This window comes from Chelonus insularis, unplaced genomic scaffold (assembly GCF_013357705.1).
Source record: "Chelonus insularis isolate UGA/USDA-ARS -01 unplaced genomic scaffold, ASM1335770v1 contig_146_pilon, whole genome shotgun sequence".
NCBI classification, from domain to species: Eukaryota; Metazoa; Arthropoda; class Insecta; order Hymenoptera; family Braconidae; genus Chelonus; species Chelonus insularis.
In genome coordinates, this window is record NW_023276387.1 from 821,776 (window position 1) to 838,546 (window position 16,771).

At 28.0% G+C, this 16,771-nt stretch overlaps 5 protein-coding genes across 6 annotated transcripts; 1 reads left to right on the forward strand and 4 right to left on the reverse strand.

The window, feature by feature from the left end:
• The first annotated feature begins 252 nt into the window (after positions 1-252).
• LOC118063713 (E3 ubiquitin-protein ligase TRAIP-like) lies at positions 253-1,781 on the forward strand. Its single transcript, XM_035077840.1, has 6 exons — positions 253-448; positions 555-929; positions 1,003-1,104; positions 1,179-1,271; positions 1,340-1,571; positions 1,653-1,781. Exons 1-6 carry the CDS (start codon positions 336-338, stop codon positions 1,755-1,757), a joined length of 1,020 nt encoding a protein of 339 aa, XP_034933731.1. The 5' UTR covers positions 253-335; the 3' UTR covers positions 1,758-1,781.
• On the reverse strand, positions 1,607-7,065 carry LOC118063712 (nose resistant to fluoxetine protein 6-like). Of its 2 annotated transcripts, XM_035077837.1 has the most exons (12): positions 6,772-7,065; positions 6,513-6,695; positions 6,170-6,405; positions 5,887-6,098; positions 5,748-5,824; positions 5,468-5,667; positions 4,981-5,141; positions 4,471-4,639; positions 4,211-4,404; positions 3,786-3,915; positions 3,530-3,719; positions 1,607-3,463 (listed from the first exon to the last, which is right to left on the reverse strand). In XM_035077837.1, the coding sequence occupies exons 1-12, from the start codon at positions 6,968-6,970 to the stop codon at positions 1,917-1,919; spliced, it is 3,498 nt and encodes a 1,165-aa protein (XP_034933728.1). In that variant the 5' UTR covers positions 6,971-7,065; the 3' UTR covers positions 1,607-1,916. The 2 variants fall into 2 exon arrangements, with proteins under 2 accessions (XP_034933728.1, XP_034933729.1); XM_035077838.1 differs by lacking the exon at positions 6,772-7,065 and having other exon boundaries at positions 6,170-6,418; positions 6,513-6,644.
• Positions 7,066-7,165: 100 nt separating this feature from the next.
• LOC118063716 (pheromone-processing carboxypeptidase KEX1-like) lies at positions 7,166-7,941 on the reverse strand. The gene has a single exon (XM_035077843.1). The coding sequence runs from the start codon at positions 7,917-7,919 to the stop codon at positions 7,185-7,187; it is 735 nt and encodes a 244-aa protein (XP_034933734.1). The 5' UTR covers positions 7,920-7,941; the 3' UTR covers positions 7,166-7,184.
• Positions 7,942-8,794: 853 nt separating this feature from the next.
• On the reverse strand, positions 8,795-10,200 carry LOC118063714 (uncharacterized). Its single transcript, NM_001414617.1, has one exon. The coding sequence runs from the start codon at positions 9,812-9,814 to the stop codon at positions 8,828-8,830; it is 987 nt and encodes a 328-aa protein (NP_001401546.1). The 5' UTR covers positions 9,815-10,200; the 3' UTR covers positions 8,795-8,827.
• A 285-nt stretch (positions 10,201-10,485) lies between these two features.
• Positions 10,486-15,943, reverse strand: LOC118063656 (putative metabolite transport protein HI_1104). Its single transcript, XM_035077753.1, has 10 exons — positions 15,742-15,943; positions 13,301-13,416; positions 13,057-13,180; positions 12,779-12,931; positions 12,597-12,707; positions 11,911-12,073; positions 11,592-11,796; positions 11,227-11,505; positions 10,954-11,151; positions 10,486-10,883 (listed from the first exon to the last, which is right to left on the reverse strand). Exons 2-10 carry the CDS (start codon positions 13,404-13,406, stop codon positions 10,705-10,707), a joined length of 1,518 nt encoding a protein of 505 aa, XP_034933644.1. The 5' UTR covers positions 13,407-13,416; positions 15,742-15,943; the 3' UTR covers positions 10,486-10,704.
• Between the last annotated feature and the right edge of the window lie 828 nt (positions 15,944-16,771).

Consider the following 16,771-nt stretch of genomic DNA (forward strand, 5'->3'; position numbering starts at 1 on the left):
CTTCTCTAGCCAGGGGCGGACATTTTCGTCATCATCAACTAGAAGCACTGGGCCCCCTAATCTTTAGATTTCTATCAGCACACAACAGTACCGGAAATAAATGCTGTGTGATTTTCTATAGGAGGGTATAGGGAAATCGCATGTATAACCTTCAAAAAATTAAACAGCATTCATGTCCGGTACTGTACATACATATATAATTACATTTGTATTAAATTGTACTAGTCACGTGATATTCACATATTTGTATAGTATGTTTCAATGTACATTACGTTATATTCAAATTGGAAGTTAAATTTTTGATTATTTTTGACCATTGAAATTACAAAAATAACATGAATGGTCAATGTTCCATTTGCTGTGCAATTTTTCAATCTTCTGACGAATTATGTTCACCCCTTTGTGGACATGTGTTTCATTTTTCGTGTCTTTTTCAGTGGCTTGAAAGGTATTGTTTATGTTTTATTATATCTAACCTATGGCAACATTGAACAAAATATTATTTATTTCCTTGTATAAAAAAGGTGTTGTTAATAATTAAATATTTATTTTAGATCAAAAACATGTCCACAGTGCCGGCAAAAAACCAACTGCAGCCAAGTACATCGTCTTTATATCCAAACTGGCAAGAATTTAACCCAAAGTGAAGATTCAGCAGTACTTCAAGAAAGGCTGGATAACCTGGAGTTTAAGATGAAATTGAAGGAGACTGATCTTAATCATTATAAAAATGAATCACAGAAATTGAAAAAACAAGCTGTAGAATTGAGAAAAGAGGTACATAAATTAGAATCTGAAATAAATTTAAGAAAAAATCATATAGCAGCACTACAAGAGCAGAATAAATATCTAAAAGATATTAGTGTTGAGAATGAAACATTAAAAAATGATAACTCACGGCTTAAGAAACAATTAAAAGACATAGAAGAGTGAGTATATTAATTTGTTGAATGATTATTTCCTTATGAAAGAATTTTTTACATGTTTATGTTTTTATTTTAGTGTAAAAAATATTTTAACAGCAAGCAACGATGAAGTTAACGAAATGATTGACTCAACAAATGATCGTCGCAAATTAGGGGTATACATCAGTGTTCTTAAACGGTAAAATATTTATTTAAAAATAGAATATCGTTTAATATTTATATCTTATCTTTATACTTATCAATTTATTTCAGTGAATTGACATTGGCTAATTCAATACGAAAAGAGTATCGTGATAAAATAAAACAATTAAAGAGTCAATTAAATAAGTATGAAACAGAAAAAGTGTAAGTATTATGATGACAATAAATTAATAATAATGATAATAAAATTAATTTATGATATTTAATTACAGAGCTGGTTTAATAGAGCAAGAAAATCCAAATAAACATAAAGAAATTGAAATCCCAATAGTGAATCTTGATGATCCAATTGAATTGAATGAAAATACCTCTTCAACTCATTTGAAGGTTCACAATCTTCGTGATAAAGAAAAAAGAAAATTAACTGTACAGCAAAATTCATCAGTTAATCTTCCAGAGAATTCTATTCTAGCAAAGAAACGTCGTCTCCTTCGTGAACCATTGGTAATATTTTTTTTAAATCAATTTTCTTTTTCTTCTTTTATGTTTAATCATGATGATTTTAATTAATTTAATTGATTACAGACAAGTAAATTAACAAATACGGAATCCTCCTACAAAGCCAATGGTCTCGGAGGCTTTTCAAAAATTGAGCACTTTCCAATAGCTACAGGTAAAGTTAAAAAATAATCAGAAACTTCCAAAGATTTTTTATAAAAAATTCTACGACTTCGAATTAGATATACTAATTTAAAACAAACATTAGAAAAGACATTTTTTTGTTTGTAATCATTAATATTTATATCATTTTTTTTCTAATTAATAAAAATTTAAAATTATTTCCTTAAATTATACCGAATCTTGAGTATTGTCTTCTTCAAGCTTTTCTTTTTCAACGCAGTCATCATTTTGTACCTCTGCCTCAGGACTTTGTACATTATCATCAATCATCAGATCTTCATCATCTAGTGATATTGTTTGTTGTTTCACTGGTTTTAATCTACCTTGATTATCATCCTTCTTCGTGACATCAACATCTTCAATAATAAGTTGAATATTTGATTCAATAGGACTAGGTAATTTCTGATCAACTTGATTCTGCATTTCTTCAACTTTAACTTCTTTAATAGCAAAAGCTGAAGGTCCATCTTCTTCAGACTTTGATTTCTGCATTTGCCAGGCTTTTTTAAAAGGATGTTCCTGTTCTTGTTCAACTAATTTAGGTCTCTCTGGAAGAAGATATTCTGGATCTTCCTCACTTGGTTGACTTTTAACTATTGATTCTCGTTTGAATAATTTCCCGGGAATAGTAGAAATATTATCATTGCTAATACTATCATTATTATTAAATTGATTTCGATTTTCTACATTAGAAATACTTGATGTTTTATCTTGAATGATTTCTTTATTATAATCAGCATCAGTTCGACTGTAAAAATCATCATCAGTTTCCTGAGATGATCCTAGAAGTGCCCGTGGTCCACGGCTCACAGTCCAAGCATCCATCACTCTACTACCAGTTGGACCTTTCAATAAAGCTATCTTTCCTTCTGCTGATGATCTTCTAATTAAATCTGGCTCATCAGTATCAGACTTGTCTTGCTCCGATGTCATCTTCTCAACGAATCTCCTTCGTCTGATTCTCAATTCTTGTTCCCAATCTTCCTCATCTGAGACTCTAGGTCTCTCTATTGGCCTCCTTGGGCTTCTTTTTCGATGCAACGGTTCGTCTTCACTTTCTGACGATATAAAATTAACTGGAACCTTCCTGAGATTCCTTGGAGATACATCAGATGAACCGAACATTCGAGGTTCAGATATCCGTGAATATAACTGATCTCTTTTATCACCAAGACTTGGTGTTGTTTCTCTAATTCTAGATCCTAAATGAGTATCTAGCATCCTAGGAGTGCTTTTACTTCGTCGTTTCTCTCGATTCATCATTGAATTATGATAATCCTCCGTCATTTGTTCCCATTTTTTAACCTTCTCGTAAGTATTAAGCTCTGCATCCAAGTCATCATTGCTTTCAAACTTTTCGTAATACCTTGGGTTCCAACTCTGCTCATTATCTATTTCAGAACCTTTAGAATGATCTTTTGAATGTTTAGAATCCGTCTCATCAGCTGTTGATGTTTTGATGACCTTCGTTGACTCCATTAAAACATTTTTAACTTCTTGAATTGGAATATCAAAGAATAGAGTTAAAATAATTGATATAACAATGACTGTTAGTGCTTCATAAGGATCAATAATTTTATAAACTTGAAATTCAGTTGAGTAACGAGTTGATGCAGCATTATAAAAGAACACTGCAAACTGAGTTAGATAAACTGAATAGGAGATTCTGCTGAATACAACGAGCCAATAGTTGGACAAGCATCGATTAATAGTACCTAAAATGATTATAAATTTTTTTAATTGGTTTGTTGATGGAATAATTCTATTTTCATTTTAATTACCTCCATAGCCAGTGAAACAGGCAAATATTAACCAACAAAGTGCCAAAGCCCAGGCAACTGGACCAATAACAGCATAGTGTGCAGCATCTTCTGCATTATAAACATAATTGCGAGATGATGCATTCCAAGGCCAGAATAAAGCCCATGTGAATAATAAAATTGTTATAATCCAAGCTATTGCTATAAATATCTGTAAAAACATTCCATTCAATTATTTAACTTGTCATTAGATTAATTACAATGTTTTTATACTTACTTTATAGATATTTAATTTCTTCCCAGTATGATGTAAAAGTACTCCAAGTCCAATGCCAAATAAATAAGGTGTCACTCGATGAATTGATACTGCATAAGTGAGATTGGCAGTTTTATAAAGATGTTTTATTCTTGAAATAATTAAACATTTATTTATTCTTTATTGTATTGAAAAAATAAAAGTTTTTGTCACATCAGTGCGGAAAATTGAAGTTTTTCTTCCTGTCTCGGTGAACGAAAGTGACGTTTTTTTTCTAACCCCAAAATAGAAACTTCAACTTTCCGCATTGATTCTGACAAAAAAAAAGGATACACAGGTTGGAAAAGAAGTGAATTATCACAGACCATGTGTTTTTCTACACGGTATGAAAAGACTCACTTTTCTCCCACGGTGCGTAATATGCTAATTATTTATCAGACACTTACGAAATCCCATGGAATATTACTAATGACAAGTAATTATTGATGGTAGCAAAATAACGAAGAGTTGCTGATACTTGGAGTAGAAAAAATATCAAAATTATTCCAATGATTGGTTTATTTTGTAGAAAAAATACTAAAACTGGTGCCAATAGTGAAAGCTGCATGTCAATAGCTAGATGATGAGTATGTGTAGCACACTGTAAATATTAAACAATAATTATTTTATTTCAAGAATGCTTTTAAAGTAAATATTATTTTCATACCATTTCCTCAAAGGGAAAAAAATTTTGAATGTATAATAAATTAGTCCATGCATTGTTTTTACACAAATCAGCATTCGTTTTCATAATACTGTTCCATTGTGGACCGGAGCCAAAGTGTTCCATAATAAATGCATACCAAAATATTATGATCAGTAATGCAGGTGTGAGACTGAAATACAGAGTCATTTAATATTGAATTTAATTTCATAACTTGAAGTAAAAGACCCAGTACTTGATAACTATACTCTAACGTAGCTAGATAAATGATAACATCATCAAAAAAAATTTTATTAACAGTTTTATATTTATTTATATATTAATTTAGATGCTGATATTTAATCAAGTAATGACAATTCACTTAAAAATATTTATTAAACTGACAAGAAAATTTTAATGAAGGGTTTTATACATTATTATATCATGACTTAATGTTGATCAGCATCTAGACCTTGACTAAGTATAGGATCTCTTACTTTACAACTGTTTAAATAAAATAATAATAATCATTACCGTATATATCTTGCTATTAATCGACAAAACCATCTAATTTCACCATTTTTAGCATACTCTTTGGCCATGCTATGAGAAATAAGAACTCCACTGATTAGAAGAAAGGAATCAGTATAGACTACAGCAACTCTTAGAACTGATGTGACTGGATGATTAGCTAACTAAAATTAAAAAAAAAATATTATTTACAATATCTTGGAGTCAGGTTTTTTTTTCGTTATTTTTATGACCGAATGAATAGAGGCTATTTTGTAGCAAATGATCTTTCAAACATTCTACATTTCCTCATTATTTCAAAAACGTTAATTGTTGATGGGTAACGTGCGATTCAAACAAATTCGTCTTACAAATGTGCATTGTTGCTAATATCTATTATTAGACGGTGTCTATGAATTTCAGTAAAGTCATCGAGTAATCGACTAATGAAAAGTTCTTCATGTAGACACACCAATTTTTTAAATCATCATTGAAGTTTGAATAAACTTACCTCAGTAAGGGCTTCCCTATTAGTGTAAGGAAGTCCAGTAATCGAAATGATCTTATGACCAACATAAAGTATAATAGTTGCAATAGATCTTATTCCATGGATACATGTTATCTCATCTGAATCAACATCAACTGGTTTGAAAAGAGCTTTAGTTGTTTTCTTCAATGAGAATGACATGATAATTCTCTCGGAATAATTCTCTAGAATATTATTCAATATTTGATGAACATCAATGATTCATTAGTTTTGGTGTTGGTTAATCAAAATGAATTCTACTTACGTTTGTCTTTATTTGTTATGATAAAATCTCGAAATGTTGCAACGATAACCAGACAAACAATCATAGCATAAAAATACCTAGATGAATATTATTATTTAAATTAATATAAATTTATTATTGATAGATGTTAATTACTTACAAAACTCCAATAGTCTCCTTGGAATAATTTTGAACTTTATGTTTAACATAACAATTAGATTCATTGACGTTGATCGTAAATTTCAATCCACTGATATTACCTAGATGACTTAGCGAATTCTCCATGGTATTTTTTGCATCAACTTCAGTGCAGGCAGCAGGAATACAAAGTCCCCAGTTGACTGTTGTAAATTTAGGTATAAAATGACCTGGCTAAACACATTATTTATTTAACAATTAAATAATTAAATAATAATTAATGTTGAATAAAAATATAGACTTACATCATTCATAGTTCCTTTAACAAAGCCACGACTCTGCATCAAGTTGAGAGGAATTTTCATGTTTGTTTCTAAACTTTGGATATCTATATTTACTAAACAATATTTTCCCTGTATCTTCAAGGTGCTATCTGGCATTTTAACGTGAGCAATAACGCCAAGACACTCATCAAAGTCACCCAATTGATTAATATTTCCTCTCAATAAGCCAGATGGTATTTTACCACTTGAATCCAACACTGAAATTGAAAACTAAAGAGATTTTGTCTGACTTTGAATATTTTTATCATTCCAAAAGATATTTTGAATTTCTTTTGTTTAGATTTTATCTATAAATATAACTTACTTTGTAATGCCCATAATTTATAACCACGTAATTGTCGTAGAAATATTTTCCCATGCTGTTGACAGATAGTGTTCTCCACTGCTGTAAAGTTTGGTACGAAATTTGGCAGTTGAAGTATTTCATCATTGAACTCACTTAGGGATACTGATGGTGTTGCTTTCTTTTTTACTGCTTTTTTATTCTCTAAAGTAATCATCAACATTGCTATCAATATTTATTTATTGTTTTGATTTATTAAAAATGTATAGCTGGTACTTACTTGAATTAGACTTGGACTTTTCTTTAGTCTCTTTACCACTCGTTTTCTTCATTTCGTTAGGTTCTTTCTTCTTAACAACTTTCTGTTGATCGGTCGTTATCTTCTTCGCTTTTGTATTCGTTTTTATTTCCTCCTTTACTGGTTCCTTTTGAACCTGCTTAACAATTCTAGGTTCTTCTAATTTTTTAGCTTTTACCATTTTATCATTTTCCACCTTTTTCTCCACTTTCTGGGAAATATTTGCTTGAGATTTTTCTTCTATCAATTTTTTCTTGTCTTTGTCTGCTAGGTGGACCTTTTCGAACTTTCGTAATATTTTCTTCTCTTTAACTTCCTTCTCATCAACAGGGTCATCTTGTTCAACAATTTTCACAGGTGTTGGATTGATGATAGGCTTCTTCAATTTGCTATCATCAGCTGGCTTTCTTTTTTTTTTTGTCTAATTCTAGTTTGGGTGATGGTAGTTGACTCTCTTTATCTGGTTTATCAGCTAATTCTTGGCTCATGTCTTTTTTATCTTCTGAATCATCATCATCATTTTCTATGATGATATCTTGCTCATCTGATTCTTCATCATCATCAACATCAGTTTGGATTTCTTTACTTTTAATTTTACTGTTGCTTCCATCATCTTCATCATCTTCATCATCATCATCATCATCATCATCATCATCATCATCATCACCACAATCATCATCATCATCTTCATCATCATCATCTTCATTATCATCATTATCATCGTCTTCATCATTTTTATCATCATCATTAACACCATTAATTAGTACTTTAGCTGTTGTCAAAATTTTATTCCTCTTCAACAGATTAACTTCACTTTTCCAATCCCTTTTATGATCTTTAATCCTATCATCATCGTAATATTTTTCAGCTTTTATCTTATCAGCAATCTTTATTCCAACACCAAACCTTTCACGATTAGCATCACCGCGTTTTTTTGACAGGGTCAAGATACCCTGGCCATCATCAATCGAACACCTGCCTCCAATTTTATCAGCACTAGTACAATCTCGACTTTCGACAGTCCCAACTTGACTGACATCACGAATTCGAAATCCATAACTGACACATAAAAAAATAATTAAAACACCAGGAAGTAAATAAAGAGATTTGCCCATCAGGGCGATTGCCATTTTGAAGATTTACATTGAATTAATTGAGAATTTTAGAGAAATAATTAATATTTTAGATGATTTTTTTTTTTTTTAATAAATAAAATATCCCTAAAACCAGAAAAAAAATACTCGTTATTAGTCAGTTCTCTTTTTGAAAAGAAAAAGTATAATCACTCTTAAAAGCACATACAATTACGAGACAACGTATGGGTCGCTACTGAAAAGCATCTTACCCTGCCGCTAAATTAAACCATGTGGCATCATCCCAACAGCTACGAGTTTTATTTAGCATCAACATTTCTACAATCCTCTCACGTTTCTCATCTATCGTTCATTCGGATTTTTTTTAGAATTTTAAATATTTTTAAATAGTAAAAATATCCTTTTACACCTAAAAAAAAAAATGTTACAACTCTTTTAACTTAACTGTTTCTCAACATAATCAATTAGTCCAGTAGCATTAATTTTAAGCTCTAAAATAAAAAATTGTTGTAGTGATTAATGACTAGAGTAAAATAATTATTACTATTTTTTATCGAGTGTCAAGGTAATTTTGTTGCTTAAAAATCATCTTAAAAAATTGAAAAATAGAATAAAAACCTTTATTAAAGAAACTGAAGTTTATTCCATGTCAGGTGGTCGATCAAATTGTTTATAATAATTTTTAACCATCAAAGTAAAATTTGACGAAAAAAAGCTCTAGGAATTTTCTTCTATATAATTAAATAGCAGTATTACTTTTCCAAAATGCAAACTTTCTAATATATTTATTTAAATAAATGCAATAAGTAAGTCAAAGAACAGGATCATATTTTTTCTAGCTATACCATGGATCCAATAGTCATCTTGATGATGTCTGCGATAGATTTGGCGTGGGTTTTGATAAGTTAAGCAATAAAAAATTTCATCAAACAATCCCATACTAATTATTCTGATACATTTTCATCATACAAATGCTCTAAATCATCTTTCTTCTTTTCATTTTGTTCTTTAAATTTTTTCCAAACCTCCTGATGTTCCAGAAAGTCATCAGGATCCATCATCAATGTCAGATTGAACGAGCGAATGGTTTTCAATCCAAGAGTAACATTAGGTCTCTTTTGATTAATTCTGATATACAATTCATAAAATGTCTTATTAATAGTATCATTTTTACAAGACAGAAGAATTATATTCGACTCATCACGAGTTATTGATTTAGGATCTTCAAGATAATCCAAGTTAAACTTCAATTCTCGACTTAGAATAATATTTTTCAACTTAGGATACAACAGATCATACAGTGGTTTAATTTTCATCACAGTTATCACGTGACTTTGACACTTTGTATTGATGGTAATTGGAGTATCTTGAGAAATCATCTCTAGATGTTTTAATTGCAATTTAAATAATTCAGTAGAACGTAAATTGGTCAATAGAGTCAATATAGATGCAATAATAGTATCAATAACTCGACGTGATTCAATCTTTCGTGGTTCCACTGTTGTAAAATTAGCTACATATTTAATAATTGTTGTCAACATCTGTTTGATTCCATGATGCAGATCCAGACGATCATCAATAACTGTCTTACGATTCTTACGTGGAAATCCTAGCTTACTAGCACTAGTACTTAGTGCTGGATTTATTCTCTTCATTGTTGAATAAATACTGTTGATATAGGCATTTGATAATTCTTTATCTGGTCGACCGGATTTCTTCAACAAGTGCAGTGCCTCTGATACTGTTTTATCTGTCAATGATAGTGGATCAATGTTAAGTTGCCTTAGCTTGGCAAAGTGAGTTGTTTGGGTTTCAATAGTCATGTCACGATATGAAGGCACCTTGACTGGTTTAACTTGGTAGGTTTTTGATAACTCATCTCGGTAATTAAATGGTCTATATTCAGAATCAAATCCTTCCACAACTGTCATAATGTTTTTTTTTAATTTTTATCGATTTAATATCATACCACTAATTATAGTTAATTAATTTTTTTTTTCTGCATTTAATAGTTATTTAGCACTGATGAATTATCTCGTTGATGAACTCATTGCTCATTTTCACACAATTTGTATCTATACAGTGCCATGGTGCGTGTTAGGAATGGCTTTTCAATTATGCACTTGTTGATTTTATACTCTGTGTAGAGGTATGAATCTTCAGTTAGTAAACAGAGGATTAAAATGTATATAAATGTCGTCATTATGACTAAACTTGTTGCTGCATCGAACATTTTCTAATAATTGAGTAATCGGTTGATCAAAATATCTGGATGATATTACGTCAGATGAACAAGATAATATTTGTACGTCTAATAAAAATGATGAGAGAGAGAGAAATTAATGATATGCTTAGGCTTCTATATTACTCAGTTGTGCAATAAAAATATTTAAATTTATTGAGAAACTTCATTTTTATTGATTTATTTTATTACATTCTGAAAGGTATTTACATGAAAAAATATTTAACTGGTTGATATATAAATTAAAATTGTAATAAATAATTTATTTAAATAATAAATGATTTAAAAAATAAAATGCATTCCTTTATTATTTAAAATTTTACTAAATAATTTAAGATATTATTTTATTTATAGCACACAGATGGATACATTTTATTTTGTTTATTGTTTTTTTTTTTTATAAATTAAGGTGAAAAAACAAGAGAGTGATTTTCTGGATGTCTTCTTAATAATTTATGACATCACATTTCTTAAATAATATTTTATTTATTTTCTAAATTATTATATATAAAAATTTCCCGTAGAAAATCATGTGTTTGTACTATTTTGAATAGAATAAAAATGATTACACCTAATTACTTACAGCCTTGATTGATCATATAAACTATCACGTTTTGCTGGAACTCTTGGAAGTTCTAGTGTTACTTGGCCATTATCGTCAGTAAATGTTTTATTATCATGACCATCATTATTTTCTTTAGTATTATTCTTTAATGGTTCATTGATAAATAACATGGCTAATAAAAACATAAATGAACCTAAAAAAAATATATAAAAAAATTATCACTGTTTTATTAAATAAAAACTTTTAGCTTAAAATTATCTTACTAATTCCATAAAATCCAGCATAATAAATATAGAGACTCTCTCTAAACCCAATGACTTTTCTTGTTGGTTCAACTAAAATTGGTAAATTACCACCAATATTGTTCATAACAAATAAAAATACTCCAATAGTCGTTGATCTCATGCTTAACGGAACTATTTCTACCATGACAGCAAAGACAATTCCAAACCACATTTCAGCTGAAAGAGAATAATTATTTAAGACATTTTTGAAAAATTCATTAAAATGATAAAAGTATAAATTAATTATCTTACCAAAAAAGTATGATATTCCTAAAGTAATCATAGCCCAAAGAGGATTAAAATACACAGATCCAAATGAAAAAGGCGTAGCTACCAATTGACTAATAGCAAGAACAGCAACACGTGATCTTATTCCTAATTTCGCCACGAACTTATCACTAATTATACCACCAGCAACCACTCCAATACTTCCTACGACAATTGTAACAGCAAAAAGCCACCATCCTAGATCATAATCTGGGAAATAATCTCTATAGTATAAATCACAGTTATATGCAAAACACATTCCACCTGAAACAACAAATAAAAAAGATCATCATACTTTAGCACAATGTTACATGACTCTTTAATAAATAATAAATGACATTAAATCTTACCGCAATGCCTTATACTAGCAGCTAAACACAACAAAATGACTCTAGGCTGGAATAAAACTTTCCACGTGGATGGTTTTGTTTCATTACTAGCATTCATTGTTTCTTCTCCAATAGATTTTCTTTCAGGTTCAACTAGGGTAAATGCTGTTAAAACAGTTATTATCAATCCAATAATCCCAGCACCATAATAACAGACTCTCCATCCCTTGAAAATCATTTTAAAATGACAAAATTGTTAAATTGACTATGAAGAATTATATAGAAAAATTTTTAACGGATAAATCTTTCGATTCATTATCAAATATTATTGAATACTTACCAAGTCCCATGCATTTAACTGAGTTATGTAACGACCAACTGGAAATGCTATACCATATCCACCATAAATGCCCCAATTAAAAATCGACATCACCAATCCACGTTGATCTTCTTCAAATAAATCAGACATAAGACCTGTTGCCAGTGGATTACAACCTGCTTCTCTGTCAATTTATAAATAATAACTATTAAATGCATTATTATTACAATCTAACAACACTTAACATTTAAATGTAATCTATTATATAATATAAAATAATTACATTTTGACATTGATCATAAGATAGTAGCTAAATGATTGATATTGTCTAACTAATCTAACTAATTTTTTAAAATAAATATTGATATAAATTAGTTATATTTATATACAATATATGATAATTATTGACTTTTTATATTGTTTATACTCATCTAATTAATGACTATTATTTTATTATAGTTCTTAGAATAAAATAATTGATGGGCAATTATGTATGACTAGACTTAACAATTTAACGATGCAATACATCATTGAATTTATCGTAGAACATTACTCAACACGTCACACAGTGTCTTAATTACTTATCAGTATTTCAATCATTTTGCTACTTGAATAAGTCTGCTAATTATGTATCACATAAAATTTCTATTTCATTTATTTATTTATCCTTTCCATAATTATATTTGAATAAATGATCTCCAACTTACCCAGCAGCTAGGATCATACGAAGAACAACCAGTTGCCAGTATTCTTTAACTGAACCCATTAAAATAATTGCTATGCTAAATATTAATGTGCATACCGTTAACATTCTCACTCTGAAAAAAAATAATTAAAATAATAAATTAAATGTTGGAATAAAATTAATTATATTATATAGTTAACTTACCGATGATATTTATCAGCAGCAATACCTAGTATGACTCCGACTACAGTGAACACTGCGATAAAACTTGGACCAGCTAGTATTTGATAATCCAATCCCAGTCCATTATAATTCCATTCACAGTATTTTGTTCCATTCAGTTCTAATGATAAACAACTAATCAAAACTATTAGGTAATTAATGGTTTTAAAGGACAGAGATGTTGATTAAATAAATCATTGAACCATTAAGATAACAATAGCGACAATGATCAATGGTCTTGAGAGATTGTTTGAACTTACTGAGTAGAATTAATTGCACTTTCACATGATTCTGGTAGCTCATATGACATGTATTCTGTTGAATTCAACTGACAAGAAATATCACCATAATGCAAGTCAATGGCAGTTGCTTTACTTGTTACACCTAAAATGATATTTTAAATATTAATTATATTTAATCAATTGTGTTATTAACTTCTCATGAGGAAGTTATTGTAATTCGTAATTTTATCAAATTTTTTAAATTGCTAATTATTCAACTCACCTATTAGATAATGTCCTAATTCACCTACTATGTAACCAATTGACAAAATAGCTAGTACATAAGGTTTATAAAGAAGCTTCAACTTCTCAGTTATATTGGCAAACATAATGATTTACCTGTAAATTATTACAACAATTATTTATTTATTTCCAATTTTGTTCCTATTATAGAAATATCCATCTCTAATCTTAATCATATGTACTAGAGTGCTCGGTAATTACTTATAAAAGAAATTTCTTAGCTTTTTATAGAACATTATCAGATCTAAAATAATAGGCCTTTTTAAAAAGACATTAATTCGAATTTAAATCATTCTTCCATGACTTTTATTTCCACTGGATATATCTTTCTATGTCTTTATGGTAGACTAATTCTATTGTTTACATTGTTTAATTAACAATAATAACACAGTATTAAAAATATCTATGTAATCTTTAAAAAAAAATTCAAATAAATTAAACAAAAATACTATCAATTAATTTTACACTTGAATAATATACTGAAAGGAAAACAACTATTTTTTTCTTCGTAGAAATGATTTGACTTGAGTACAAATACTTCCTACATTTTTTAGAAATATCAATTCAACTAATTAAGATTCATTTTTTTTTTTGTACATAATTAATAAAAATATCATCAATAAAATTATTATATAAAACAATACAAAGATAATAAGATTGAAAGAAGAAAAAAATAATTTAACAATTAATAATTCGCACAATCATTCAATATTATTATAAATATAATGATCTGATGATTGTTTTAATATTATTCCCAAGGCTATATTAAGAAGACTAATACAATAAAGGTAGTGATACAACTTATTTCCTTTCACTTTTAATGCATTCACCAGAACATTAGTTCATATTCTTAAATTAATAAACAGCTCTACATTACAAATATATTTGGAAATATTCACATATTATTCACATTCATAACTCAGTTACAGAGAGTCTACCATATTCTCTTTTAAAATAACACTCAACATTTTTTCTTCCTATCCCTTTGATATTATTTCAATTTTATTGTTCATTAATTAACAATAAAAATTTTTAAATTATTAAAAGTAATTAAACTAATAATAACATCTTGGAATCACATAAAATGATATTACTCTTGATATCATATAATTATTCTTATATGTAAATTATCGAATGCTAATCAAATGTTACGTGATATTTCATAAATATTGATAGTTTTAAACATACATATACGTATTTGTTAATAATTGAATTTCTAATCATTCTTTAAATTCATTCAAATCAGAGTAATCATAAAAAAATAAATTAAATAAGAAGGAAATAAATCTCATCTGAAGATTCATCAACATTTGAATACAATCTTGGCATTATTTTTTGTCTTATAGAATGCTTTGATTCATTATTACAATCAATGATCAAGTTTATTATTAATAAGATACTTAGATTTTATGAAAAATTAAAAGATGAATGCGATTGAAAAAAAATTTAAGTATGTTTAGTACATCCATATAAATCTTAAGATATGTCATACGTAGACTGCCTTGAGCTAAAATCATTGAAATGGAACTTAAATTATTATAGTAATATTAATTTATTATTATAATTATTATTAAGGTACGAATTATATTTTTTTCTTCTTTTTTTTTCTTAAACTTATTATTATGTATCTTCTTCTTGTCACGACGCATTATATAATTAAATTGTCAAGTTATTTAATGATGAACTCGTCGAATAATCATTTCCCTTCATTCACATTGCACTTATGAACTTGGATACTTTGTAACAATAATTATTTAAAATAAAAAAATATTCAATGACAATCTTCAATAAATTTTAAATGTCATTCTATTTACTTATAGGTTAATTTAAAAAAATGTGTTTTAAAAATATTTTTAGTATTAACTGCCATTATTATGGTTAGGTATTTGTTAAATTATCCTGGATAGTTACCAGGAAGTGTGTAAAAAAATATCAGGAAATAATAATTATATAAAAAGTAAATATGATCGTAATGAAGGTTATAATATCATTTGAAGAATTTATATTAACATTATATTGCAATTAATTAATTAATTGCTAATTATCCAAGGTTTTTTGGAGCTTTTTATCAGCTGAATTTCATTGGTAATTGAAGAATTAATAGAAGTGAATCATTTATTTTGTAAATTGATATTAATTTTATCATTAAAATCACCAACTTAACCAATAAATTAATTTATTTAAAAGAATTTACATAAATTTATTTTTTATTGTGACAAGAAGTGTTGTCTAAATTAGATCATAAAATCGATTGTCTAACAACTTGAAAGATGCGAAATTAATTCGATACCAATCGATATATCGAATTTTTTGACAACACTCAATTGAATATGCCTCCCCTGATTGTTATCACTCGAATCATCTTCAAATGAGATCAGTTATTGATATTAAAAAAAAGAATAACTAAAATAAATTACTCACAAGGTAGTTGTGTTTAGCCAATAAAAAAAACCGTCAACTATTTTTTAATATAAAAATTAGAGGTTCAAAATTTTGAAATTAAAACATCCAGATTAGATGAAATTTTTCCGACTGTTGAGGGATGGAAATGAACAGAATGGGTTTCATATTCAGAAACAAGTATTATTTATAAGAAAACTTCAAGGTTCAGTACTTTCTATTTGTGCACCACTAAGTTGAATAGAGTGGGAGGTAAATCAAGGAGTACTTAAACAATGTGGTTGAAGTTCTGGAAATGTAGATACGACCTTTCGACTTTCAAGGCTACTCTACACGTGATGATATTATTTGTATTACTCTTTGTGAACTTCCGGCTTTAAATGCGGAAACTTTTGCTTTATTTTGATAATTTTTTTTAGGGAATCCTTCTATTTTAATATAACCAAATTACTATTGTGATTTCATTACTCTACACTGAGATAAAAAATTTTCGCTATACAAAAAGATATTCATTTTTTTAGAATAGAATATTTAATGGATTTCCATTCATAAACATTTTTTTAACTTTCTAGTTATTTTTTTATAACTATTTTTTTTTATAACAAAAAGACTGTAAAATAAGTTGAGTAAAAAAGACTCAAAAGATTTTCTCAGTGTAGTTATCAACATAACGAAATATTAAAACAAGTCAAGATTATTCATTAATTATTTTTAATAATACAAAAGAAAGTATTAATTATTTAATTATCTATCATAATACATCATTCCTTTCTAAAGCTTTCTAAATGTCTAAACCTGATGACTTTATCAAACCTTTAATATTCTTCGCTCGATTAGATTATCTTGTCTAATATCTAAATCATCCCAAAAATAATTAACTCAAATTTTCAACATTTTCCTCATTTCAAAACTAATTAAATAGGATTCTATTAAAACACAATAATTTCTATTTTTATCAAGTCGTATTATCGAAAAATAATTTACAACATTAGTCAGAAAATGAATGGATTATTTATTTTTTGGAATTACTGCAATATTTATGAATAAAGAA

What these genes read in the sequence shown, in the direction of transcription:
- LOC118063656 (XM_035077753.1), bottom strand. Translation starts at nt 13,406, where the DNA reads ATGTTTGCCAATATAACTGAGAAGTTGAAGCTTCTTTATAAACCTTAT. An exon ending in AGTGCAATTAATTCTACTCA is followed by an intron (nt 12,932 to 13,056) that starts GTAAGTTCAAAC and finishes AGTTTTGATTAG; the next exon opens with TTGTTTATCATTAGAACTGA. An exon ending in TGCTAGTATAAGGCATTGCG is followed by an intron (nt 11,506 to 11,591) that starts GTAAGATTTAAT and finishes TTGTTGTTTCAG; the next exon opens with GTGGAATGTGTTTTGCATAT.
- LOC118063712 (XM_035077837.1), bottom strand. Translation starts at nt 6,970, where the DNA reads ATGGTAAAAGCTAAAAAATTAGAAGAACCTAGAATTGTTAAGCAGGTT. An exon ending in CATAACAAATAAAGACAAAC is followed by an intron (nt 5,668 to 5,747) that starts GTAAGTAGAATT and finishes ATAATATTCTAG; the next exon opens with AGAATTATTCCGAGAGAATT. An exon ending in ATAGGGAAGCCCTTACTGAG is followed by an intron (nt 5,142 to 5,467) that starts GTAAGTTTATTC and finishes TTTTAATTTTAG; the next exon opens with TTAGCTAATCATCCAGTCAC.
- LOC118063714 (NM_001414617.1), bottom strand. Translation starts at nt 9,814, where the DNA reads ATGACAGTTGTGGAAGGATTTGATTCTGAATATAGACCATTTAATTAC.
- LOC118063716 (XM_035077843.1), bottom strand. Translation starts at nt 7,919, where the DNA reads ATGGCAATCGCCCTGATGGGCAAATCTCTTTATTTACTTCCTGGTGTT.
- LOC118063713 (XM_035077840.1), top strand. Translation starts at nt 336, where the DNA reads ATGAATGGTCAATGTTCCATTTGCTGTGCAATTTTTCAATCTTCTGAC. An exon ending in CTTTTTCAGTGGCTTGAAAG is followed by an intron (nt 449 to 554) that starts GTATTGTTTATG and finishes TATTTATTTTAG; the next exon opens with ATCAAAAACATGTCCACAGT. An exon ending in AAGTATGAAACAGAAAAAGT is followed by an intron (nt 1,272 to 1,339) that starts GTAAGTATTATG and finishes ATTTAATTACAG; the next exon opens with AGCTGGTTTAATAGAGCAAG.